Here is a 26,964-nt window from a genome sequence, read left to right on the forward strand (position 1 = left end):
CACTGTTGTATTTTGCTGCATTGCGTTGTTCTCGTGCGGTGCTGCTGTATTCCTCGCCACAGGGCAAGTTTAACATGGGAGACGGCAGAGTCTTGAACCTGAAGTGGATTCGTTTGGAGCTGCTGAAGCGAAGGGGAAGCAGCAGCAGATCGGAGTTAAAGAGCAGAACAACAACAGAAGAAACAGAAAACAGATTTATAATGAAGGGAGTGGGCGCTGGTTTGATTCTATCGTGCCCCGATTTCCTTCCCCGACGTGAATAAAAGCATCACAAATCACATCCGTGTGGCGATGAATCACCAAAGCTGGCCTCGGGGCGTGGAGCCCTCCTCCCATCCCCCCACCTCACTTCACTTCACTTCACTTCACTTCACTTCAGAGGATCCGCGCTGATACAGAATTAACATCCGCACCACACGTTATTTCCAAACATGGAAATTACGATCGCTCTGTGGCGACACAAGCTGCAGCTTCGTCCCCACACACACGAAAACGAGTTACAAACACACGATGTGCTCAGTCGAGAGCAGACGTTACAGTCGAATCCAGCATGAGCGAGTGTGTTGAAGGGCCACACCGATGGGTCCACACACTCTGAGCAGCGCCGACCTCACAGGTGTGGACTGTGGATTTGATGGCTCCTGAAGTCAGACAAAAGATGCTTGAGATCTGTCACGTTTTCTTCAGTATTTAAGTGTTTCAACAGTATTTAACTGTACATTTAAGACTAACTAAAGTTTCACAGCAATCTGTAAGACAGTAAATATCCAAATTTAATGTCCAGACTGTCATGATTAATTTGTGTCCTCTCCCTGTTTGGGTCTGTTGCACTGTGGCTCATATCAGCAACAAACGGTCCTGCTTTAGGACTGAACATGAACGCATCACGTGATGCAGTGCGTCCAAACATCAGCTGCTCTGCAAGTTCCTCACACTTGGGTCTCAGGTGTGATCTTGGTTTACGTGAAGAGTCAGGAAGTCATTTGGATTCGTCACGTGAGAACTTGAAAAATTCATGACAGATTCAGTGGAAATCAGTCTTATTGTTAGAGCAGAGAAAGTCTTGGTGTGACGGGTGGACTTCGCTGTTCTTCAGTGGCAAAAACAAACTCTGAAAGCATCAGCTGCGAGATGAGGACAGCTGACAGTCTGATGCAGCTCGCACTGACAGCATCACTTGAGATTTAAACTAAGCTGATTCAAGGCGTCGACGGACGGGCTGTGAACTTTATTTCCAGACTGTCGATACTCTGCTGCAGTTTGTCACAAATCAGAGCAGAGAGAGACCTGATGCTCCCTGAATCGACCTGTTTGATCTGAATGGATCAGACAGCAGCAGCTCGTCTTCTCCCGGCTGTCAGGAAGCGTGTGTCACTCTGAAAGACGGCAGAGCGAAGCCTCTGAGTTTTACTGAACCGGTCTGCCGTCTCTGCTGTTTCTGGGGACCTTGGCGGACGTCGTGGGCGGTCAGAGCTGCAGCCTGCCGGCTCATGTGCTCACGTGAGCGATGAAACCTCTGAAGGCACACGTTTCACTCTGCATCCTCACTGCAGCTTCACAGGGTTTACAGCTTCGTTCAAGGTCTGCTTGTTCGGCTGGGAGCAGAGCTTGTTGTTGTGTATTTCATTCAAGCTCACCAAACCTGAAGAAAATTTGAAATCTGCTTTTCTAAACTTGTTGACAGCTCAGAATTCCAATTAAGGCGGATCACAACGGGCAGTCGCTAAAGCCCTGACCTCAACCCCATCCAACACCTTTGGGATGAACTGGAACGGAGATTGTGAGTCAGGCCTTTTGGTCCAACATCAGTGTGTGACCTCACAAATGCTCTACTGCATGAATGGGCACAAATTCCCACAGAAACACTCCAACATGTTGTGGAAAGCCTTCACAGAAGAGTGGAAGCTGTTAGAGCTGCAAAGCTGTCTGTGTGTTTACAATGAGACGTCATTAAAGTCCCTGTTGGTGTGAAGGTCAGGTGTGTCAATACTTTATACACTTTTTCCAACATTTAGCTTCTCTGACCACCACAGACCTTGAACAGACGACAGGGTGTTAACTTGTGAGCTCACGTTGGGTTTGGTTGGAGCATCCGCAGTTCGACATGAGATCCATCTGAACATCTCACTCTGAAGGAAAGATAAAACTGTATTTCCCCTGATGTCGCAGTACTCTTTGATGCCGAGGTTCACGCAGCGCAGAACAAACCGCTGAGCTCCCTCTGGTTGTTTCCTCTTCCTGCTTTGTTCAGCAGTTTATAAAAAGCTGAATATTTGAAGTGGAGTCACAGCGGGAGAAGAGCTCTTCACATATTCATCACTTCACTCACCTACAGTATCTGCTCCTCCCCCCTCCTCCTCCCCCCTCCTCCCTCCATCACTGCTCTGATTGTAAAGGTTTTATCTTCCTGCAGCTCCACAGGGTCAGTCACGCTGCATCCCTGTTAAAAATGGCAACAACAAGCTTTTATCGCCTCTTAGTAAGCATCTGCTGTCCAAGTGAATCGGGAGGGAATCTCCCTGACGTCCTCCCCCCCTCCTTTCCCCACTCCTCTCCCTCGCCATGCTCATTGTCTTCAAACAGGACGTGAAGATGGCCTTAGCACGGCGAACGCTAACATTAGCACAAGCGTCTCGATTAGCCTCTCGACGCTCCTCTAAAAATAAGCACACGGGGAGGAGCACACGGGTGAGTTAGCAATTAGCCCCCAGGCCGCTGCCGCCACAGAGCCTCGCTTCGCCCTGGATTTGCCGCATTTCATACATGGAATTATGGGTAACCCCGCTGCCCCGTGTTCAGAGAAGTGAAGCATAAAAAACAGAGAAGCAGCCTGAATTTGATTTATGTCAACGTTTGATGTATGTGAAGGTTCAACCAAGCATGCTGTTCACAGATTCACACAGGAAAGCCCCAAACGCAGCGTGACATGAATGTTCCTGTGTGTGTGTGTGTGTGTGTGTGTGTGTGTGTGTGTGTGTGTGTGTGTGTGTGTGTGTGTGTGTGTGTGTGTGTGTGTGTGTGTGGCCCTAATAAGCTCAGTCGGGCACTAACCACACATGAGCCACATGCTGCTGAGCCAGGATTCAGCTTGTGCTGCTGCAGCCTGAACAGGTGCAGATGAACGTGTTACGATCATTTTCAGCTGATCACCGAGTGTATAAAATGACAACATGAAGCCGAACGTCAAGCCTGAGTCCAGCTGACTTTACTCGCGGTACAGAGGAGCAGTGACTCCTCAGTGAAGCTTTTATAACATTAAATGTTGAAGTTCTGACAGAGCTAACTCAGACTCAGCGCTCAAGGTGATCACCTCAGCAAGTTTTCTGTCAAGAAGTCATAAACGTCAAAGTGCTGTGAGGGGAGACCAAGAAGTCCCCACTTTGTAAAAATGTCCTGAAAATGAAAAACGTGGCCCTCGCAAACACAAAAGCACAACATAATCCTCCTCAGTGAGGTTTCTCCTCCAGGCTTCCATCAGAAAGATGGCTGACTAATCTTCCTGTTTGTGACACGTTTCCTGTTTCTGCCCTTGTTTGCTTTAATTCACTGAACGAGGCAACAAACTGTTTAATGTTTAAAAACCACGCCTGATTCCTGCTTTAACTTGGCACAGATTTACTGTTTCTGCCCTGCAGGTGAAATTCACCGCTGATTCAATGTTTAATGTGTCTCCTCCTCCTCCTGAAGAAATAACATCCAGCAGCTCCTCACATCCATCAGGTACAGACAGATGAGAGCACATCAGCCACAAAATCAGCTCACTCTCCCCTCTCTGTTTTATTTTTGTCCTGCATCTCTCTGTGCTGAGCAGGAAGATAGAAAAATTATTCAAATTTCATCCCTGCACAGAAGAGGCTGGGACTGATGGCTTAAGAGGAGAGGAGGCTGAGACCTGCGGGTATATACCAGAAGATCTCCTGTTTGATGTATTATAATTTACCAACCTCTGGGGGCGACTGAAAAATGAGGTCAACGCTGAGGGGCCAAAAACTGCACTTCCTCAAATGGCCACTTGGGGCGAGTCGACGCCCTCGAGACCTCAGTGTTAAAATGTCCAACTTTGCAGCCTGGCACAAAAATGGTTTGGTCTCTAAAGGTAACATCTCGGCTCATGACGACTGCACAGGGGAGTGTTTCTAAAGAACTGACTCATTTAAATTATATAAAGGCTTACAGTTAAGCATAATTAAGTGCAGCGACAGTTAGCCATTAGCTAAGTTTCACCTCAGCTAATTTGAGTTACTGAACTTGACCTCTCAGCCGTGATTGTGGTGAATTTTTCACACAAATATCTGACCGATAATGTGTAACGTCATACTGTGGAGTTAGCTCCTAACTCATGGATCCCCAGTTGTGGATTAGCCAGGAGTGAGGCGGAGTCAGGAAGTGCCAACACGGCGATGGCCACCACGCTAAGCTTCACAGCCTCTCCTCAGGAAACATATGGAAGACATGAAAGGTGACTGTCTGTGTTTGCATGGACTGCAGTCGCTACTCGCATCTCTTCATTCTGCTTTTCTTTCACTTGGATTGAGCTGAGTACAAGAGACAAAGCCTCTCTTCTTTCTGGAGCGAGAAGGTAAAGATGAACGAAAACCTGTTAAACAGAGGAATTGATTTCAGCAGATTGAGTACAACATGACAATCTGATGGCATTCATCCTGTGGAAATCGAAATTGTACTACATTTAAAAGGTAATCACACTAGCTGATGACTATCAGCGTCTGTTTTCCTGTTTAAAGTCCCCACGACGAGTGAGAAGAAAGTAGAGAACAATTCAAAAGGTTTGTTTCAGCAGAAGGTGTCAAAGATTCTCCACATTTCGTTTCATCAGGCGGTTTGTGAGGGAGTTGGGCTTATATTACGTGATTGTGTTGGGTATTTGGTCCCAGAGTAGATTAATAAACATGGTAAACTTGAAAAAAGAAAGAAATGACACAGGGAGCCGTGGGATGAAACTGAACATCGCTTACAGAACATTTTTTTAAATTAAAGAAATTCTGCGTGCGGAGTCATGAAAAGGAAGTCAGCCTTGGCGATAAATGCTTGATCTCAGAGAGGCTTTTGTGGAAGCTACGGATGGCCTTGATTCAGCCGGAGAGCCAAGGTTCATCTCACGTGTTTGGACACGGGACACCGACAGGACGAGAACCAAAGCAATCATCAATGATCCTTTCTGCTGGAGCTGCTCCTAATCAGTCAAACGAACAGGGTGTGATTTTGGTGAAGTGTTTTGAATGAAGTAGATGTCACCAGGTATGTCACCTGTTCAGCAATAACAAAAGGACTGCGTCTCTTTTGTCCTCTGACTTCCTGTCTACACCAGAAGTGAAAGTGCCCCGCTGTGTCTGTTGACATCTGCCGCTCCTTTTCACTTTGCACTAGCACTTCATCAAATATCGGAAACAGCACTGGACAGACTGGACTGGCAGACATACTAACTGGTCAGAGGGGGTTAGCGAGTACACAACAGAAGCCATCATGGTCGTGTCAAATATGTAAAAGTACCCGTTTTATCCACAAACTGTACACTGTAGTGGTATTGATTTGTCAGTCACAGAGTGGCCCACACTCTGCTTTATGGTCATCATTCTGGATTAAAGAAGACCTGAAACCAGCGAGTGAGACCATAAACCCATCAGGAAACTGTTTACTGAGGACCTCAGCTTGCATTTACTTTGGGCAGCAGACAAAACCAGAAGTGGAGAGGAACTTAAATGAGGCGGGACACATGAGGTCAATAAGACGAAACATCCACTCCACAAATTGAATGATCTGACTGCTCACAAACCTTTATAGGAAAACATATTCCTTAGCCTTTCTATGGCAGTGGACTTTAAAATGAGCATCTCAGCACATGTGAGGAGAGATCTGAGATATGTGAGATTTAATAATCCACAGCTGTGCATGAAAGTTATGTGATTATTAAAGTTATGTGAAAGCAGGCGGATCATCAGACCGCAGCGGCTCCCACTGAGCTGAGAATAATGAATGTGAAAACAGGAGGAAATAAAATCTGACGGCCATATTTGGTGTTTAATAATGAGAGGAGGATTCCCCAATGACGGCGTCAGCATTCACACTTCCTGCTGACAAAGGGCCTTCATCCGCGATGAGGTCGACCGCCGCGAGAGGAGCTCGGACCGTGACGGCGAGGAAGAGAGGAATATGGAGAGGAGGAGCAAAGGAGGAAAGAAATACAAGAAGGGTTAATGAGGGAGTCGCCCTATTGGCCGACGATGAGACGGAAGCCGAAACGCTGACCCGACAAAAACGAAGACTCTGATGAAGCTCTGGAGGTGTGATGACGTTTTTATCGCTCGCTTTTTCTTCCGGAATCATCTGATCTTCTCTCACGTCTTCCTCGCACGTTTCTCTTTCAGAATCACACATCAGAAACGCCTCATGACTCCAAACTGCTGTAATCACCTCCTCATTCCTGCTGGCTTCAAAAGTTGGTGATGTTTGAGCTCACATAACCAGATGTGCACGAGAACGTGGACGAGTCCAATCACCAACATCCATCAGAAAAGTGTGGACGAGCTGTCAGAAGGCTGCGCGAAGGTGTTGACTGTGCAGGCGGCCATTAATCAAACACAGCTAACCAAACGTCTCAGTCGGATTTAACGCAGACTCCCTCTGCTGCTCCCTGCTTTTTGTTTTCTCTGAAGATATTTTATGCTTGTGAAAACAGCCAACAGTCTTAAAGCATTTGGAGAGTTATGATAAATCTGTCTGATTCACAGCCTCCTCCCAGGTCTAACGCGCACAAAACTTTTTAGTACCTTTATTGGCACATTATCAGTGATGTGAAAACATGAGATTTCCACTCACGGGAATAAAACAAAAACCCATCAGCTTGTGGAGTGTCTCCTCAGACTGACCCTGACAAAGCTGTCAGCTGAAGTCCCAGCAGACGCCAGAGGATATGTTTCAGCAGTCCCTCCCCCTGTGCTGGACCACCATGGGGCCTCCTCCCACAACAAAATATGTAATAATTTGATCCTGTTTGAATTCTGTCATGAATTACACTCACGTTGTTTTAAAGTGTCAATTTCAGCTGTAATTTGTCATTAAACTGTTTGAATTTTAACACAAAAAACTAAAGGGTCCAGTCTGTAGAACAAGCTGCGAAGGCTTTGAGTGTTGCCTGCAGCTGACCAGGAGGTCCCACCAACACGGCAAACACAGTGAAGAAAGGCAAAGCCAATTGGCATTGATTGACGCAGGTTTCCTACGATATTCCTACAGGTCTCTAAAGCACCTCGGACGTTTAAGTTGGAACATTTTTCACAAGGAACTGAAACCTGTGGTGGTCACTTTTAACTCTGGAGGAATAACTCTGAACAAATATTTGCATCGAGAGAAACATTGATGGTTTAAAAACTCGCCAAATGTTGATGAGGCTGACGAAGATGCTGACCGTCACCCAGCAGCAGCTCTTACCGTTGAAGCTGACGGCACGGATGTGGGCCAGCAGCTCCTTGCCGTCGATGTTGGCCATTCGGGGGCACAGGCCCGGGAACCCGGCGCAGAGCTCGCGGTGCATGTGGTGCAGAGCGTGGGCCATGGCGTACACGGCGTCCATCACAAACTGAACCTTCCCCTCCTGCTCGTAGGTGGAGTCGCGGCCAACTTTCTCCAACCCTGGAACAGGAAGAGCGTCAGGTGATCAGACACATAAAAACACACATCACATGTGTGATCCGAAGCTCCAGAGCAGCTTACGGGAGCTGAGACTGTCTTGTCTTATTTGCTCTCGTTGTATTTGTCAAGATTAATAAGATCAGCAGACTCACACATGGACCTCACCAGCATTCAGAAAACCTGTAAACAAATTTCACTCAAGTTCATCTGAGCGCTTTCTGCCCGTCTGTGTTTCCTTTTCTGCTCGAGCTCAGTGGCTTCAGCTGCGTCTTTGCCGTGAGGCGGAAAGTTAGCCACAAAGGATTATGGGAATGTGAAATGAGACACATTTCCTATAACTAACCCATTAACATAAAAAAATACATTTGGCTCCATCTCATTAGGTGTGATTAAATAACAGAGTGGTGCAGATGTCGTCATCTTTTATTTGAAAACTCCATAAAGTCCTTCCAAAAAATTTTAACTTTGTAATTACTGTCATTAGAGCTGCGGTGCTCTGCGATGGCGCCGCTGGCCGGAAAGCAAAGCGGAGAGCGAAAGCCAGGAGCAGGAAACTAACTGCCGGACCGGACCCTCCATCAACAGACAAGACTTCTCTGAATTAATAGGAGCTTAGAAATGAAATCCAATTTAATTTTAATAGCAGGCGGGCAGCGGGAGATCAGTCCGAGGGGAGACATTTACTCCAGCAGAACAGACTGATTACATGTCTGGTCGTTTGTAATGAATGAGCCTCGAACGGCGAGCAGAGAGCCGAGGATGTCAAACAGCCCGGGCAGAGAGGAGACGCACAGCTGAGCTGCAGAAGACGAGTGTCTCCTCAATATTTAAAGAACAGGGGCACTCATCATGTTTCATCCTGGAAATTCAAATGGTGCCTGAATGCAGCGTTTTGATTCTACAAGAAGCTCAGTTCTCTCCCCGTGTGACTCCGACCTCTGAGGATCAGCAACTAGATTTAAAACTTGCCTCAATATGGATCTGCTCATGCTGTGCTGACTATGCAACACTCGATGACTCATTTGAGTTATCACCTGAATCTGCGGCTCTACAAAGCTTCCTCTTGAGTTTCAGCTCATCTCAGCAGGCAACAGAGGGGAAAAAGCTACAAAAATCCACAGGACACTACATGCTCAGCAGCATGCAGACACATTTACAGACGAGCCAGTGAGCACAGTGGAGCATTTAGCAGCTAAAGAGACAGACAGTTCCCTCAGGAGAAGCTAAAGGAGGGTGAGCACTGGACTGAGCTTCATCAGGAGGACACGAATACGAGTAAAAATGTTGCTCTGCAACTGCTGGATGCATAAATGATTGATTTTCCTACTCACAACAAAAATGCTTTGAATGGTTCACATGCAAGTCTTCAGCTAAAGCAATTCATCATGAGTGAAACATAACATGTCTGCAACAAACTTCACAGCCATCCATCAGTTGTTGAGATATTTCAGTGTGGATGTTTCCTGAAATAAACACTCACTGTCCTCTCAGTTTCTATAATTTCCTATCAGTGACAGCCAATTAGGTTGGAGCAGTTCCAGAACTTTTAGCTCACTGAGCCGTGAGGTCATTAAGAGTCTGTCTGTTCAATGACTGGAAGTTTGTGCAGCTGAAGAGAAAAGTCATGTGGAGTTTTGTTGCTGCTGTGTGAGGTCAATTTCCCTCCAAGACTTCAATGCTTCATAGATTTCCTATGAGTCACTAACAAAAACAAATAATTAAGTTAATAAACCCATCCATTTTGTTTTTTCAATTATAAAAACGTACAATTTAGACGGCATATTTCTAACACATCAAGCTTCAGAAACATGGATTTTCTCACAAATGTCGAGGTGTACTTTGTCCTCCAGGACAGCAGGTGACGCTATAGGTTTATTTAAACAAGCTGGGAGGTTGAGCCACAGCAGAGCAGAGCAGACTGAACAGCTGAAATGACCTGTTGAAAGTTCGTTCCCCAGAGTTTACTTTACTGGCCCAAAGCGATGACCCGCTCACCTGCCGGGTTCACGTGTGCCGCAGAAAAAGTGGCCTTTTAGTCCAAACGCGAGTTAAGGCTTTTCGAGTTGGCCACCAAAGGGGCGTGACAAGGCCTCAGTATGTGACAAACTGCGATGAGAACGTGTTGAATCACAGTCAGTTGTCCAGATATTAATATAATCTATACGATCTATGATGTTGTTCTTAGGATGGTGGTAGTAGAGAGATCGAAATCCTCTGAGGACCATGAATATTCCCTGTGGATTTCAGGAGCTGTGGTGTGTTGGTGTGGGTGTGTTTGGATCCTGGAACAAAATGCTGTCAAGTGACTGTCATTAATGTGTTGGCAGGATGGGAGGGAAAACATTTGATTTTCAGTAAAAGAAACGTTCTCACAGGTGCTTCTGAAAATGTCGCTGACTGAAATGAAACTCTTACGAATTAGCCATCAGCACCAGAACCTTCATGAACAGGAAGTGGACAGCGAGCAGCGTGTTCGGCCATGTGACCTGAATGTCGTCCACCTCTCCCTTCACTGACGGTCCACGGTGACCGATGATGATGATGATGATGATGAAGATGATGACGACACTCCTAACAGTGACTGAGGTGAGGCGGCGAGCTCCACAGCTCCACAGCTTCATCACGGCTGCTGGCATTTCAATTACGCATCACTTAGAGGGTGAATTTAATTCCGGGTCGCCAGGACGAATGTGTTTCTGTCCTCCCGTCTTTCTCTCCTTCTTTTCAATTAGATTTGGAAATTCGATAAACGGCAAACTAATTGTGGAGGTTAGCAGTGATGAGGTGGACTCAGCGTGAAAGCATCTGTCACTGATCAGCTCTGTTGTTCATGAGTGGCGTCCACACCAAGCCATTCTGGCTGACACGTCTGAGAGCTGCTCAAACATTCACGCATTCATCCTGTGTTGCAATAAAAGTGTGTCATTCATTTTCTGCTTTTCTTTATGTTTAAAAAAGTGATTTGCATAGAAAAGAACAAACAGAGAATAAAAGTGACATAAATCATCTTAACACTCATTCAAACGTCCACCAGTGGAAGATTTCTCTTGTCTGACATCTCTGGTTTGTTATTCAGACTGAAACATCTGCTTCTCTTTCTTTATTATTATTATTATTATTATTATTATTATTATTATTATTATCATTGTTATTATTGTTAAAAAAACAACTTGGTTTTGGATGATAAAAATCTATTTGATGTATACTTTGAGTTTTCAGTTTGGTCCATGTCCCGTATGCTAACATGGAGGGGGAGGGGCTTATTAGCTGTACTGCAGCCAGCCACCAGGAGACGATACAGATGTTTGGTCAACCACTGCTCAGCTCGGCTCACTTTGGTTCCAGTTGTTCTATGGATTTTATTTTCAGCTGCAGACAGAACAGCTCCAGTGTCCCCATAGGTCGGCTTCCTTGGCCGGCTGTCGTAGCAATGCAGCGTGAAACTGCCTCAACGCCATCTTCAAAGCGACACAAACAAAAGCGGAGGATACTGAAGGGTCGCTCTTTGTGACTCTCGGAGGAAACAAACTTTGTTTCAGAACAGGCTGGAGGCAGCAATGAAGAAAAGTTGCTTTTTAAATCCACCATTTAGCATCGGCTGAACCTCGATCCAGGTGATACCAATAAAAGCACGAGGTGCTATTCACAACTTTAGGCAAGGGAAAAGCACAAAAGAACGTCTTCTAGTTGAGTCGTACCATGCAGTGGCGGAAGTTAAGTCCCAAGCCAGGTAGGTCAAGACAGACAAGAAGAAATGTGCTCACAGGCACTTCCTCCTCCTCAGAGCTAAGAGCTGACCAAAACCAGGTTCCAGAGTGCTGCTGAACACCAAACAGCTTTTCCCTCAGAGATCACTGCTGCTTTCGAACAGAAGACAGAAAGACACCCGTCCTCCGTCGACAAGCTTCATCTGCTGACGTTTCTGACCAAACAGCCTGCAGCACAAAGGCATGAAGAGAAGCATACACAAAGAGGTGTTCAAATGCAAATCTGTCTTTCACATCAACTCAGCGTATTTCAATCTGCTGCACAGAGGAACACAAAAGGAGCGAGAAAACAACGAGGCTCTGAACTCAGCAAACACGTCACTCAACAGAGCAGAAGAACAGAAACCAACATGTTTTCTGGTGAAACTGAGTTGAATAAAAGAAAGTCCACCTCCTCCACAACAGCAGCGTTCCTCACAGCTGTGTCAAAGTAGTCCAGTGACTGCTGTCTTTACACGTGTGGCTAACAGGAAAATGCTAATCGCTATTTCAGCAACTTGGCCAAAATTGTGTTGCTATTTAAAAAAACAGGGCTTAATGTAAATACAGTTTTACACATTAATAAGAAAACACACAACAAGAAAATATGTTCTAAAATAACTCATTAGAATTTATGAGTAGCTCGATAAGGGATAAAAGGTCTGGACTTCAATCTAATCAAACCGTTTGGTTTTACGAGCCTTCTGACAACAACATTGGTCCTGATCTGCTGCTCGAGGAGAGATTACAGCGTCAGTACGTTTACATCATGTGATGTGAATCTGTTGTCGGTTTTAAAGCGTTAAACCCATCACATCTCCTTTCTCAGACGTGTCTGCCTGCTGCCGTTGCTTTGCGGCTGCAGCCGATCAGAGAGCGACACATCAGGATCTCAACACCTGAACCAGGTGTTCAGACGTGTCTCCGTAACCCAAACAAGCCTGTCTGTCGGCAGCCGCCGCTGCTCACACACAAACAAACTCAACGCTAATTATAGACGAGAATCAATGGAAGGCTGACAGAGAATCCATCGGCTGCAGAGATCAGGGACGACCCCGAGCCTCCGAGGTTCGGCTCTCGACCTTCGGAGAGGAAGAGGAGCTCGACCGTGAAACAAATTGGAGACGGAGGACTTCAGACTGATGTCTCAGCAGCTGGAGGGGCGAGTCAGAGTTTGACTGATAGCAGCTGGGCGAGAACGACAGGCAAAGTAAACAAACTCCTTCTTACAAGGCGTCAGCAGGCAGCGCGTTTTGTCTGAGCCAACTGAACCAAAGTGACATTTACAGGTTAGTTTCCACAGTGCGCTTCAGCACTTTCAACAAGTTAAAGGGGAAGTTGGGTATTTTAAAATCTGAGCCCTGCGTCTACATATCCTGTTGTGTAAATGACTCAGGATCATCCAATAAGAACCTTTTCGTTAGAGTAAAATCCTCTTTGTTTGACGATCCACCAGACTCCAATTCCAGTTTAATTTTATAGTCATATAATCCATCCAACCTCAGCAAAGACAAAATAAAAAAACACCAAATCCATCTTGGTTCTTCTGTCCACTGTTCCACCTCTGTTTGGTTGGAATAAACCCTGAATTCACCGCGTTAGACATGAAAATATGAGGAGGGGAAGTGAAGGGAGGGCAGACAGCAGAACGCGAGGGTTTTATCTCGCCCAAACCAGCTGCCGATCGCTGCTGTAAACATGAAGACGCCTTTCGTTTGTTTTATTTTGTTTCTTGAAGGGGATTCTGTTAATTAGTGCAAGACGAGAACATTAAAAATAAATTTCTCCTTTTTGGTTTCTGACTTTTCCTTTTCCTCAAAGGTAAACCCTGATTGATCTCTTAGTTTTAAGGTGAAGCTCTCAGGTGAATAATGAAGTTTTAACTCAGAAAGTTAACTTAAAATCTATTAATGCTTGCAGAAAAGTCATGAATTGAGCCTGAATGTGGTAAATCCATTAAATTCTTCCTTATTGAATAAGAATCCCTTCAAGCAACATTATTTCAGTCAGAGCTTTAACATAAACTTTAACAACAACTTTCTCAAATATTTCAGCTGAAATAGTCCTTAAGATGTGCCGAGTTCATGAAGGGCTTCGCAAATGAAGTTAAGCTTTTCAGATTATTAGACAGATTTTCACACGTCGGACGCTGAAGGTCTCAGCTGCGAGGAGGCGATTAATGTGTGAAGGAAGGAAGAGAAGGAGGAGGAAAAAACTGATTTTCCTATTTACTGTCATCTGACAGCTCAAGAGGAAGGAGGGGCTGCTGGCGTTGGGTGGAGGCGGAGTGGGGTGTAGCTGCAGTCCTGGATTGATATTTAAAAGTGACACACACTATCTGGCAGGAAATGAGATGCAGTGAAGGGTGCCGGGTGACGGAGCGACGCCCTCAGACCTCAGACCGCCGTGTCTCATGGATATTTAATTATCCTAATTAATTACAATGAATGGACGGGCCTTCCCCTCGGGAGGGCTCGCACTGAGCGCGCTCAGCTGTTGAGACGCTCCTGAGGATGCAGCCTCCGCGGGCATAAACAGATGTTTACAACACACACTCACACACAGGTGGATGCTGACCTGCTGACTCGGCTGTCTGTTTGTGTGGTGACTCTGCTGCAGTGTGGAGCTCCTAACACAACGGGCGCAGATCTGCGTCCTTACGGCAGCCGGCTGATCTAAGCCGTCCGCTGAGCTCAGGTGAAGACGTGCGGAGTTATCAGGGCCCGAGCATCTGTTCTCGCAGCGCTGACGCCGTTGTTTCAGCTCGCCTCTGTTTACCCACAGCACCTTCTGCAAATCCCATTTTGTGTGTCCAACATGTTTGTAAAGGATTTGGCCCCCAGTGGCCTCCTGTTCTACAGAGGAAGTCCTCCTGAATCAGGCTGGATTACATCCCGCTGCAGGGTCTCTGCAGTCAGCACCGAGAGGCTCAGCAGGCGGGAGCTGACTGGAGAGGAGACCAAAGATTTCAGTCCACACTCAGAATTCACTCCTCCGCCTCTGCTTTCGGTTGAGGCCTGAATTTGTGGCGAGGTTAGAAACGGAGGTAGAAACCACGAGAACAGAACAGCCGACGGGTCACCGTGACACATAAACCTCTGACGCCACTGACATTGATTTTCTCGCCCGTATGACCCCGTCTGTTAGACCAGGTCATGACCAGCTGGACCACGGAGGTGAGCGAAACCAAAAGCTACACAAAACCACTCTATGTTCATACATCTGATGTCTTTTCCCAGGCTCAGACCGCCTCATCACAGGTCGGCTCCAGCTGGGCAAACAGGCAGGACAGCAGCTCTTGTGCTCGTTCAAAACCCTCTCGTCTAACGTGGACTTTGCTTAGCTTTGAATTAAATCCAGCTGTTGGTTTTCCTTTTTTCCGTCTTGTTTAATCTCTGTTCATCGTTCTGTAGGTCCTCGTGGGACACATTACTTTGGGACTTCTTTGAAATTCTTCCAGATCAGAAAAAATCTTCAACCTCGAACTCTCTGGCAGAAGGTTCGAGAAATGAGCGCCGCCATCTCTTCAGCTGATCGCTGTCACTATGAGAGCGTTCATCAGCGTCAAACAAGAGCTGCGAGTTAAACCATAAACGCTTCTTCAAATCCATTCATCCAGTTCACTCAGCAGGATTGAGTGAATGCTGGATTAATTACCGACTGAGGATGTCAGAGCCGCTCCGTGTCGCGAGGTCGAGAGCTCGGGCTCCAAAATGATTATCCAGCGTGTTAATTGGCAGTCGGCACCGGTCAGAAAATCCAGCTCATGAATATAAATGGAGGAGATGTTGAGTGTTGGAGCAGACCCTGTTAACACTCCAACATGGAGGAGATTCCAGGCATGAAATACCAGCCGTCTCTCAGGACTTTCACTCACATCATCTCACATGTTATTGTCTTCATTTTTAGTTGCTAGCAAATGGAGGTGCGAGATGACGTAGAACTCAGGATGATTCCTATCTGCCTTCTGTTTTAACTGGGCAGGGCTTCTTCTGAAAGGCAACAGGCATGATTTGCTGCTGTGTCGGCCTGCGCTCCTCAGGACCCACCAGATGCTGAGCTTGTCTCCAGAGGTTTGTTCCTGTTCAGCTCCAAGGGTGGCCGAGCTTGGCATTAATCATGTTAATGAAAGCCGTCATGAAATAGATTTGAAAACTACTTTTTGTCCCCATGAAATTGATCAGCTCTGTGCTCATCCGAATCCTTAAAAAAATGTAAGTTTACTTGACTTACTGATGTTTAATGCAACTTTGTACTTTTCTTCACTGCATTTCTGAGGGAAATATTGTACCTTTTGCTTCACTGCATTTATGACAGCCACAGCAATATAAACAGAAGGAGGCTGAAGAGAAGGAGCAGATAAAGGAGGATAAGTGGAGGCAGAGATGGAAGGAGGACATAGAAGAGGAAGGACAGAAGAGAAGGAGATAAGGGAAGGTAAAAGAAGGAGATAAAGGAGGAACAATTCGTCAATAGACAAGAGGGTTTGAGGAGCAGATGTTTTTTGCTTGCTCCTCCCCGGGTATGAAATGAAATCCATGTTGACCTTTGACCTTGGTGCTTCCACCTGTGTTTCCTACCTGTGCACTTCTTGGGGCTGCCGGGTCTCTTGCCGTGCATCCCCAGCTTGCAGGCGAAGTTTTCCTCCCAGAACTCAGCAAACCAGACGTTCCTGCGGTTGTTGGACAGAGAGCGGCTCTTGAAGTATCGATCAAACGCTGCAGAAAGAAGGAAACTGTTATTACAAAGATGATTTCCCTCAAAATGTCCTCAGGACTGCAGTCAGGTGTGCTACACGGCGTGCTGTGGCCTGTTTCCTGTCTCACCGTCCACGGACGCCCTCTTCGGGAGGATGGTGATGGCGCCCTCAGCCACCCGCTCCTGCTGGACCACCGGTGAGATCTTGGAGCCCCAGCTGTCGGAGCCCACCCACAGGAAGTGACCTGTCAGGTTGTTGCGTTTCGCCGCATCCAAGATCCGCCTGCCAGGGTCAGACAGACAGTCAAAAGAGCCAATGAGGAAGAGCAGAGAATGAGTTTCCTCCTCAACATGAACCACACAGAATATTTTTATTGCATTTTGTTAACGAAACAAAAGTCTTTACTGAAGCACAGCTGTGTTGTGAGCTAAGTGCTAACGTCAGGATGCTAACATGCAGGTATTCAGATCAGCAGGTATTCAGACATGCAGAATCTAAAGTAGTCAAGACCTTTGACTCAAGCCCACAAATGTTAACCGCATGGTGGCACCAGAGGAAAAGTCAGAAGACCAAAGTCAGTCAGCTTCGTCCTCTGGTGAACATGAAGCTGGTGTTTAAGCTCTGGTTAGCAAACTTTAAAGTCAAACTTGTGTGTGTTTTTGTACCGGATATCGTCCTCGTTTGCGAACATGATGACAGCGCGGGCGTTAGGCGTCTCCAGCAGACGTAAGACGATCTTGTCAAACTCTCCGGGTCTCGGCTCTCGAGGAACCTTCAGAGACTGAGCGATACAAACTCCACCTGAGAGAGAGAGAGGGAAAGACAAAGGGAATATTTAGCCAGGATTAGTCCAGATGACGTGATAGTCTTTTGGGACAGTTGACTGTTCAGATTAGTTGATTGTAGAATCATAAATTCTTCAGCAGCCTCACTGGTAACCACTGGCGTTTGTTCAGCTGTGTGAACATCTGGCAGCGAACATGTTAGCACATCTGCTTCCATCTGTAAATCTGTTAATGAACACGCTTCATCTTCACTCCTGTTTATCTGCTGACTGTGGTATTAACTTTCTAGGTGCTCCATTATGTCTCTGATTAAATGTTTTAATTATCTCCAGTGTTTGTCTTGTTCTTATCTTCGCTCCGCTGCACTGACGTGTCATTAAACTTTCATCTGCAGTCTCTGAAATAAGGTTGGAGGGTTTATTAACGCTGCCAGACACGCAATACGAACAAATTATCACCAACGTCTCACTAATGGCACTGCAGAAAATGTTCGCCGGAGGAAACTGTTCCATCAAACACTGAGTGTGGAATCAAATTTTTCTCAAAATGAAGAAAAAGAAAGAAGAACCGGACTCGGGGATGAGTTTACTTCATCTCTTTGCAAAGACTTTTCTTTTTGATCTGCTTTATTCTGTCTCGTCGGGAGAAGCAGCCGAAGAGGAAGGTGAGCAGAGAAGGAAGGAGGAGGCCAAAGGAGGAGCAACAAGGAGACGATGAGAACGACGAACAAAGCAGAAAAGTGATGGAAAACACAGAGGAGGAAGACGGAGTGGAAGAACAGCAGGAGAAATGAATCTTTCTACCTGAGCATTTGTCTCTGTTGTGGGTCAAACTACAAAAACACATTATGAGACTGGATGCACTTTTCATCGCAGCCCGGTTTGTTTTATCTGGAGGCCATAAAGCCCATAAGGCTGATTAGTAAAAGCGCTCAAAGCACATGTGATTTTTCAGCCACTGAAGAAAGTGACAGCAATGAAAGCGTCTCACAGTGTTCTCCTTCGTTCCACTTTCATTCACTCGAACGTTCTGATGGGTCGTCCTGCCTTCTGCTGTATGCTGCTGTAATCAGCTGGTTTCCCTTCAGGGTCCAGTAACGAAAGTCGATGTTTTCTCTCTCGTCACGTCATTAATCTCTCTGCTTGGTCTTCACCCAAGACTCCGCTGCTAAAAACACACTTGAAGTTAGTGATGCAGCCCCTGCAGCGTTGCCCCTCAGGGCAGATAAAGGAGGGCAGTGGTGGAGTTTTGAAGATGAACTTTGTTCATTTTTTTACAGTAGAGGCCAGAACTCAGACTGTAAGCTGTTCTTCCTTAATTGGCTGTTTCGTTTTGAAAAGACGCAGCGACTCGCTGGTCGACTGTCACTTGAGGTCTCGAGGGAAAGTACCGGCTGAAAATAATCACTTCTGGTTGGTCTGACCTTGATTGTTTGAAACGGGGACTTTTAAGGAGTTAGAACTGGCACTACAGAGTTTAAGACTACTGCTGAAAAGAGATTAAAAGTTACGGTTATTTCTAAGACAGACTGGAGGTATCTGTAGTCTGATCAGAGCTGTGAGAGTTTCACTGAGCATGTGGAGAAACCTCGTGTCTGTTGCCTCTCGCAAACTGGCACTTAATGAAAAGTCAGACAGTCACCAAACTTAGCACAATTCATCCTGGGGAGGACATGAATGTGTGAAGCACTGACACATACAAACATGGCCGACGCGTCTCCACTTCCTCCCACTGTGCAAAAGTGAAGCCAAAACATTCCTGATAAGAGCGCTGCCATCATTCCACACCAGCCAAGAGCAGGACGGAGCGCTTTAGACGCTCATTTGTGCCCCCTGCAGTGAGACTGTGCAACTGCAATGGAGACCACAGACTGTCAACATCACCACCAGACTGTCGGACTCCCACATCCAGATGTTCTGACTTCGCTATGGGGAGCTCTCATGCTGTCCGTCTACACATACAGTCAATAATGTAAACCACATTTGATGGCAATGCATTCAATAGTGAGTCATTTCACTTAAAACCACAACCTCAGGGAGCAGCATGCCTGTCTGAACATGTTATCTGAAATGATTCTTCTGTGGTGGACTGAATGACCAATCGACACTGGCATTCATAGAGCCGCACTGCTAGCATGACTGAAATTATCAGCAGGAACAAATCATGTGCGCCAAGAAACTCTGTTAAATTTCTGTTAATGCATACAATAATGTGAAAATTGTCTATGGATAAGCGCTTGGAAGGAAATTCAGAAATGTGAAATAAAGCATAAACACCACTTCATCACAGAAGCTGTAAAAATACAACACAATATGACAGAAATGTCATGGAGTTCTAGTTTTATTTCTGCCTAAGAAGGAGGTGTTGTGCAAGTTCTGATCTTGTCTGTTCAGGCAGCTTCAGGCTTCAGGCCAAGGGATGAAGATAAAAACATTTAAGACCCTGCTGCCATTATCATCTTCATATCGTTCACAGCGACGCCGCCTGCAGTCAATCCTCAGAGGAGGCTTCATTCAGACACTTTGAGAGGGAAAACTGATTCCACTGTGAGCTCATTTCTACATTACACAGGTCCATCAGGCCGCCGGATTGGAGCTGCAGCATCTCGCAGCATCAGGCCCTTTTCTTAACCAGGGTTTGGGATTATGTATTTAAGGTCTGAACATCTGAGAGTCTGATGGCAATCGTGTCGTCTCACATCTTAGTGAGGAGACTTTTTTTAAACTCTTCATTCAGCTTTATGCCAGATTTCTTGACACTCGAAGGTCATTAGCTTCAAGAATAAAAAGATTATAATGATTTCTTGATTGCTTTAGACGTTTGCCATCGATGCATCCATCAGTCAGCCAGGAGTTCACACCGAACCCCGACGTGTTTAGATGAGGATGTTAACACGTGGTCAACATGACGTGTTCATCACAAGCTGTAATGAAACTTCACCTGTGATGACACATTTTCCTTCCTCTTCTTCAGAGGCAACAGGCGTCACCTCTGGGTACCATGAATTCAATCTGGATCCATCAGATAGTTAATGAGACGTTTCAGCCTGGACCAACCGACTGACCGGCTGGCACTGCCGTCTTCAGAGCCACTCCGCCGGTCACTCGGTTTAACTTTGTAACGTCATCTACTTTCACCGACTTTACAGCAGCCTCTTTGTGTGTTGTTTCATCTTTAATCACATGTCCTCCTGTTTCACACTCAAGACTGAAGTGCGTCTCCGTTGTGGTGCTGTTGCTGTCAGATCTCACCGTCAGCTGGACTCTGGACTTCACTGCGGACAGCTGAGCCCCCTTTGGTCTGTCATCTGTCAGTCATCTCTGTTTCCCCTGCTGCTCTGAAGTCAGCAGGACCAGAACCTTGAACTCGTCGACCTGAAGGATCTGATTCGGTATTTTTCTTCTTCTGTCAACACATGTTGTGTGAGTTCATGCTAATGTAGTCAAATGTCAACCCGGCGCGGATCATCGATGTGTGGCTTACTTTGACAACACCCCTTCAAAATAAAGGTCGACTATGTCCCTTCTCCTCCGATGCCACCATCACCACTGACATCCTTTAAGTTTTCTTGTCATGATTTCCCTCTCATTCACAAAATATGAATTTTAACACAAATAAAAACATGGCAACCCCCGTTCACTAAATACCTTCTATCTTATGTGAAGACATGTTGGAAACTTCTTTTTATGAGTAACGGATTCATAGGAACATGGAGGTCTCGTGGGCAGAGATCTCACCGATGATCAACAGCCTCCTGGACTCCTGAACCCCTGAGCTGATTTTATCTCCACACACAACAGAGCAAAACCTCTAAACTCACTCCAAACACCTCACAAAGTTTAAGCATACACAGCCAGCGATCAGAGATCTTCAGGGAGATTACCAAGATTACTTTTCCCTTCTTCTTTTGTAATTTGTTATTTCCTTTTTCACCTTTGTCAAGCTCTTTTCCTCGCTGTATGAAACATGAGGCGGTTCAATAACAATAACACACAGCTTTTCCTCTGCAAAGAGCACACTGTGGTGCACGGCCACAGCTTCACTGCAGAAACACAAAGACATTTCCATTACCAAATGTTAAACGGATTAATAACATCGAGGCAAGTGGTGCACAAGTAGACAGAGCTGCTCTCACAGACAGCAATGAAAAGAACGTCAGCAGTTTATGAGGGTCTCTGAGGCTGCTGGAATGAAGGCACATTAAGAACATGCCGTCACAGAAGTGATGCCCGTAGATAAACACATTTCTCTGAATGGTGTTAACAACACACAACCTGCTCTCCTGTAAGTCATTAGATCGGCCGACCCTGCAGCCTGGACACAAATCTGACCTTTCAAAAGTCCATTTAGTCCTCAGCTTCATCTGCTCCTGAACGTTTTCAGATGATCCATTTTCCTCTTTGTACCCGACACTCAGGACTGTGTTGGTGTAAACTGGTTCATAATTACCAGGTCTGGCAAAACACTGAAGGTGTGCAGAGCTGGGAAACATCCCCACCTTATTTCCAGGCAGAAATGATATTCAACAATTCTGCAAAACCACATATTATGTTCAATTATATTTCCCTGCTGACCTGCGAGGAGAACGTGAAGAACCGAGCGAGCTCTCTCGAGCCTCCTGAGGGGAACCACTGCAGATAAACGTGGAAATAATAAAGATGGACATACACGACATGATTTTAATGAGGGGTATGTTCAGCTGATATTTTTACAATGGAGGAAAAGCAAAGCGGAAAATCAGCTGCTGCAGGCGTCTCCTGCTGCGACCACCAAATTAACTCTGGGTGACAAAGAGGGAAATAATCACTTAACAGACCCTGCATGAAACCCTATCATGTACAAGTTACACTTCAGCGTGAAGCACAGTCTCACACACACACACACACACACACACACACACACGATACTGTGGGAATGTGCTCCCATTCGCTGGCGAACAGATAAGGAAATCCCTGCTGCCTCTCACAGGATGAGGACTTACTTTAATCTCAGTTGGGAACATCTCTGCTGTGAGCTGCTGCACTGAAGTGAAGGAGTTAATTCTGGGACGGAACAGATGTACGCCTTTTAGAGAAGAGAACGTAACTCTCTGAATGCAGTTTTAGTTTCAGTAAATTCAGTTTTAGAAGTTAAATTGTTATAATTCGGAGTGAAGCCACTTTTGCTTTTGGTCATCTTTTGCTTTCTTTGGGACTCTCTGCTTTCTTGTTGTCTTGTCTTGTCTAGTTCTAAATCTGCTCCAAGCTCCTCAACGTTCAGCACACTTTGTCTTTAATCCCACGAGTGTGAAAAGACTGAAAATCACAAAACAGAGAAAATTCAGAGCAATGAAATTTTACTCACCTCCAACCGTTATTGTCACATCATCAGCTCGTTTGTGGCTTCACTAACGGCCAACAAAGTAGGACTTTGGAAATGCGTTATGTGAACGTGTTCATGGATTTCCTCACAGCCTGAAAACATGCTCAAGATCTTTGGGAAAATATTGAAAATGATCCAAAAATATATTTTTCAATTTTAATTTTTTTTTAAAAAAATGCATAAATCTGAACCACATGAGTGAAATCTGTTCATTAGGGTTTAACATGTTAAGAGAAATACTGGCCACTGAAGTGGGACAAAAACCTACCATGTTTAGCAAAGGTAAATAAATAAATAAAGAATCAATCAGTATTTGAATTTGCTGGGTCTGAAAAGGGCAAACCTCACACACGTGTGAACCTCGGCTGAATTAGTGAAGAAGTTATGCATCTGCAGTACGTCCAGATCCAAACGTGAGCTTGAAGACTTGATTCTCCGAGCTGACGCCTTTGACTTTCACTTACAAACATGAGCTTTAATGCAGCACAGTTTTAATGATGTGGAATCAAATGAAGCACATCAGAGGGACAAGCGACCAATGAGAGGAACTAATACAATTTCACTTTCAAGTCAACCGAGGAACGTCTCACAGCGGGAGCCGTGGAACTCAAAGGCGGACCAAATAAACACGGCTGGGACATTCAAAGGCACGCCGACTAATGGAATTATGGGTCATAATAGATATCATTAAAGCTAGCCTCGAGCAAAGCCTTTACGCTGACCTTTCAATTAACAGTTCACCATGGCAGCGAGCGTTCACGGCCAACCCTCCTCCAAATACTGAGTCACAGTGACAGACAGGAACAGGACGTATGCGCCCACTCGCCTCTTTCATTCCTCACCTTTGAGCGGCCGAATGCATGACCATGAAAGGTTTCCTGGGTAACACATGCACAGCCTTGACTTGAAAGCCAGATGCAACAAGCAAAGGTGTGTGCCCACAAAGCTCTCAGCACACCTTAGAGAAAAATCTCCCTTCAACTTCAAAGCGTCCTGCTGGTGTCATCGAGATTCTCTGGGATTCCTCAGGAGTTGGAATCTTCTAGTTAACCTCTCGTTCAGATAAAATCAATCAACTATGAATTAATTAACCTGTCTGACTCTGAATTGGAAGAAGGGAACTCTGGAAGATGAGATGTGCAAAAGAAACAGCGCTGCAGGGGGCTGTTACTTAACATGTTAGCATGTCAGCATGTTTCCAGCTGGATTTCCTGTTAGTTAGCACACCAGCTACAGTAGCTCCCCCAGCTGGTCAGCACCAGTCGCTGCTAAGTCACCAAGCTGACTGTTTCGCCAGCGTGTGAAGGAACGTTGCTGTGCGCTCTGGTTTGAACCCTTAATAATGAAGTCCTAAACACTCAGATTATAACAGCAGCTCAGGCGGCCTGAGAACAGAATATATTTCAGTGATTTTAAACATCAACAGTAAACATCAGAACCCTCTAAACTGGGGGGTTTGTTCCTTAACCTGCCAGTTCACACTGATGGTCAAATGTCACGTGAGGGAGGAGAATTCAAAGTGCCAAATATTTGCAAAAACACTCGCTCTAAACACTTTAATCTATTACTCAGCTATGTTTGGACCAGACTTCACACCTCTAAAAATATCCACGTGCCAGTGAAAAAAGTCAGAACTGGGACACTTTCAGCTGCGGTGTCAAAGGTCTTCCTCCACTCTGACTCTGGGCTTGTCAAAAGGAGCAGAAATTTTGGCTCCAGCTTTGGCTTGGACCCACAGACCCACACATAAGACTGCTTATAGTGCGATAAGTCCTCTACAGTGCCAGAGGTAGGCTGCTCCGCCAAAATCTGACAAAATGAGCGCTGTGTATTAAAGTGCAAATGAGTGTAGGCTGTAACACCTGTAGCGACTTAATAGAAGTAGCTTGAAGTTGAAAGACGGGATGGATGGAAACTTTCACTTTAAACTTAATGACTAGACAAACTAGACATTTCAAGTCCTATGACGAGTCACAAGACATGAACTCTTAAATGAGCCAACTTGGACCACATTGGTTTGGTTTACTTCCAACCAACAGCAGCTCATGTTTAAGTTCAAATGGTTCACTGAGATTGCACCATAGCAGATTTACTTTAAATCATTGATGTCCAACATAGAAAAGAACTAATCACAGTTCTACGGGTTGTGACAGATGAAATGGATATTTCTGCATCAAATCCACTTTTTAAAACCAAGCCAAACGTGAGCGACTTGAGTTCAAAATCAAAGATTTAGCTGAAGACAGAGCATCTGCAAGCTTTGCTTCTGTTTGAAACATTCATCAGAGAAAGTGAGGCAGCAAAGTTTTCACTTTCCCTCAGGTTTCATTTTTACCGAAAAACTCTAATGAGCTCATTTAGAGCATCATTATATGAGTAGTGAGGCAGTTGAGGAAGCGAGGACGGTGATGGTCCATCTGTCTGCTGGCTCTGTTTCTGTCTCCCCGCCTGCCTCAACATCTGTCTAACCCGATGACAAACAGGAAGAAATCAGACTCAGATTCCTGGCACTTATACCACAGTACAAACAAACACACACCAGTGAAATGGTGCCATTTGCAGAGGGAGAAGCAACAAATGTCGACAAGAAGACGAAGAAGTTCACTTCAGGATTCTGACCGCTCAGACCAGTTCTGATCACAGAGGGAACTTTCTGATTTTTGATGCACAATACAACTACTATTGCCTATAAGGCATTTAAACGAAACATTTGAACTATACTGACCAGTTGATCTCTGGAGCAAACCCCACATCTCTGCAAACTGATTTCCATAAGCTTGTATTTAATGGACTACGGCGAATGAAAACACCAGTACGATCCTGTAAAGACGAGGTTCAGGCCTCGGGTCAGGTTAGGGTCATGTGTAATTTCTCCACCGTCCACCTTCACGTGGGACACAATAAAGAAAAACTCCTCCAGTTTCTTCCTTCATTTCCAGAGGCTTTACCTTTTAAGCCAGCGAGCGTTCAGCAGCGTCACATCCATTGCACTCGCAACCCTCGTCCTACACTGCTGGATGAAGCGCCAGGGCGGCACGAGGCGGGTTTGTCCTCTCGCAGTGGGGAGTGGGTGATGAAATCCAGCGAAACGGCTCATCACTGTGACTCAGTCAGGACCTTTGTGATACTTCTCAAGGTGGTTCTGTGTCCGTCACAGAGGGTGAAAACCATCAAACGCTGCTCTGTTTAAACACAAGGAGAAACCCTTTCTGGACGTGAGACGTGCTGGAACTCATCTGCCACATTTAGTCACCAGTCAATCCTGTAGGAGGTCAGGCTGACAGACCTTAAACCGGACATCAATACTGATGATGGAGGTTGGAGATCGGAGGGTCACTGGTTTGATTCCCCCACCGGACGGGCAGGAAATATTTGGGTGTGGTGGAGTGATTAATGTGAAAAAAGCCCCCCCCCCCCCCCCCTCCATTAGCCGGCTGATGTGCCCTTGAGCAAGGCACTTAACCCCCCCAATATGGTCCCCGGGCCCTTGATGCTGCCCACTGCTCCTGTGTGTGTTTCACTGCATGTGATTTGCCAGGTGTTGCATGTGTGTGTTCAACTAAAGATGCAGAAGACGAATTCAGTGTGTGTATGTAAAAATATATATACTGTCAATAAAGCTGATTCTTCTTCTTCTTCTTTTTGTTTGTTGATAATGAGTCATGCGGCTACCGTGATTAATAAAATACATGAGTAACCACATTTAGGAGGAGGAGGCTTTCAGTTTCTAAATGAGCAAAAACAAACTGAAGAAAACAGTGAACTCAGACATCACAAAGTGAGTGTTGGGTTTGCGTCTGAAACACATTTCTCTGTTTCTCTGAGCGACGCTGTTGGCTGAGGCGGAGAAAAAGAAACCTTTGTTCCAATTTGTCTTTCGGTGCGCCCTCGTCATTGTTAACAAGCTCGGGATAATTAGAGCACTCAGAGTTTCCTGCAGCTGACGATGTATTCAGTGAAAGCAGCTCGCTCTGAGCCCCGTCACTCGCTCCGAGGACTCGGGGACACGGAGGAAGAAAAAGCTCCACAATGGGGTCCTTGTTTTACATTCGTTTCTTTAACTGCACACCACCGAACGGCTGCAGATTATGACTTATGACTTCCTGTTGTTGAAATGCCATACAGACGTCACTGAGAGGCTGAAGAGCGATATTTTTGCTCCTTTTTGACAGCTGACACAATAACAGCATTAAGCCACAACACACTTTAGACCAATAATGGTGTAACTAATGACTTTTAGGTTTAATTTGAGGGCACAGCCATTTTGCATCAACAGCTTCTGAGCGAGCTTGATGATTAACTCTATATTTGCTATGTTTTCTTCAAAATGAAAACTTGTCGCTGGTGTGCTGGTGGATTAAATGATGTATCACTTAAGACATAACTCACAGATGAGTAGACGCAAAAAACACACTGAACATCCTCTTAATGAACACAGTTATCAAAGACTCAGATTAGAAGAATCAAATCACTTTTTGAGACACAAAGAGCATTTGCATGCTGTCTGAAACAAAAAAGTGCACATAAATTTAATGTGCAACCAAATTAAAGGGTATTCTACATATTTACTGCCTTTGGAACATCTGGTCAGCAGTGGTTTGGTAACAACGGGAATATTTTAAGTCCGTCCATCCATTTTCTACATGGTCTCATATGTCATATCATATATTTTACATCTTAAAGGAAGAAAAAATCCTTTAGGTTCAGCCAGTCGTGCTGATGGGCG

At 45.5% G+C, this 26,964-nt stretch overlaps 1 protein-coding gene across 3 annotated transcripts in view; it reads right to left on the bottom strand.

Moving 5' to 3' along the window:
• The window catches only part of grm8b (glutamate receptor, metabotropic 8b), a 77,789-nt gene that overhangs the window by 15,642 nt on the left and 35,183 nt on the right, over positions 1-26,964 (bottom strand). For all 3 annotated transcript variants that reach the window (XM_046394211.1, XM_046394212.1, XM_046394210.1), the window contains 4 exons: positions 16,758-16,893; positions 16,220-16,374; positions 15,974-16,111; positions 7,447-7,647 (listed from right to left, as the gene is read on the bottom strand). In XM_046394211.1, the coding sequence (XP_046250167.1) occupies positions 7,447-7,647; positions 15,974-16,111; positions 16,220-16,374; positions 16,758-16,893 (630 nt within the window). The remainder of the gene's footprint in view (positions 1-7,446; positions 7,648-15,973; positions 16,112-16,219; positions 16,375-16,757; positions 16,894-26,964) is intronic.

This window comes from Scatophagus argus, chromosome 7 (assembly GCF_020382885.2).
Source record: "Scatophagus argus isolate fScaArg1 chromosome 7, fScaArg1.pri, whole genome shotgun sequence".
Lineage (NCBI taxonomy): Eukaryota > Metazoa > Chordata > Actinopteri > Scatophagidae > Scatophagus > Scatophagus argus.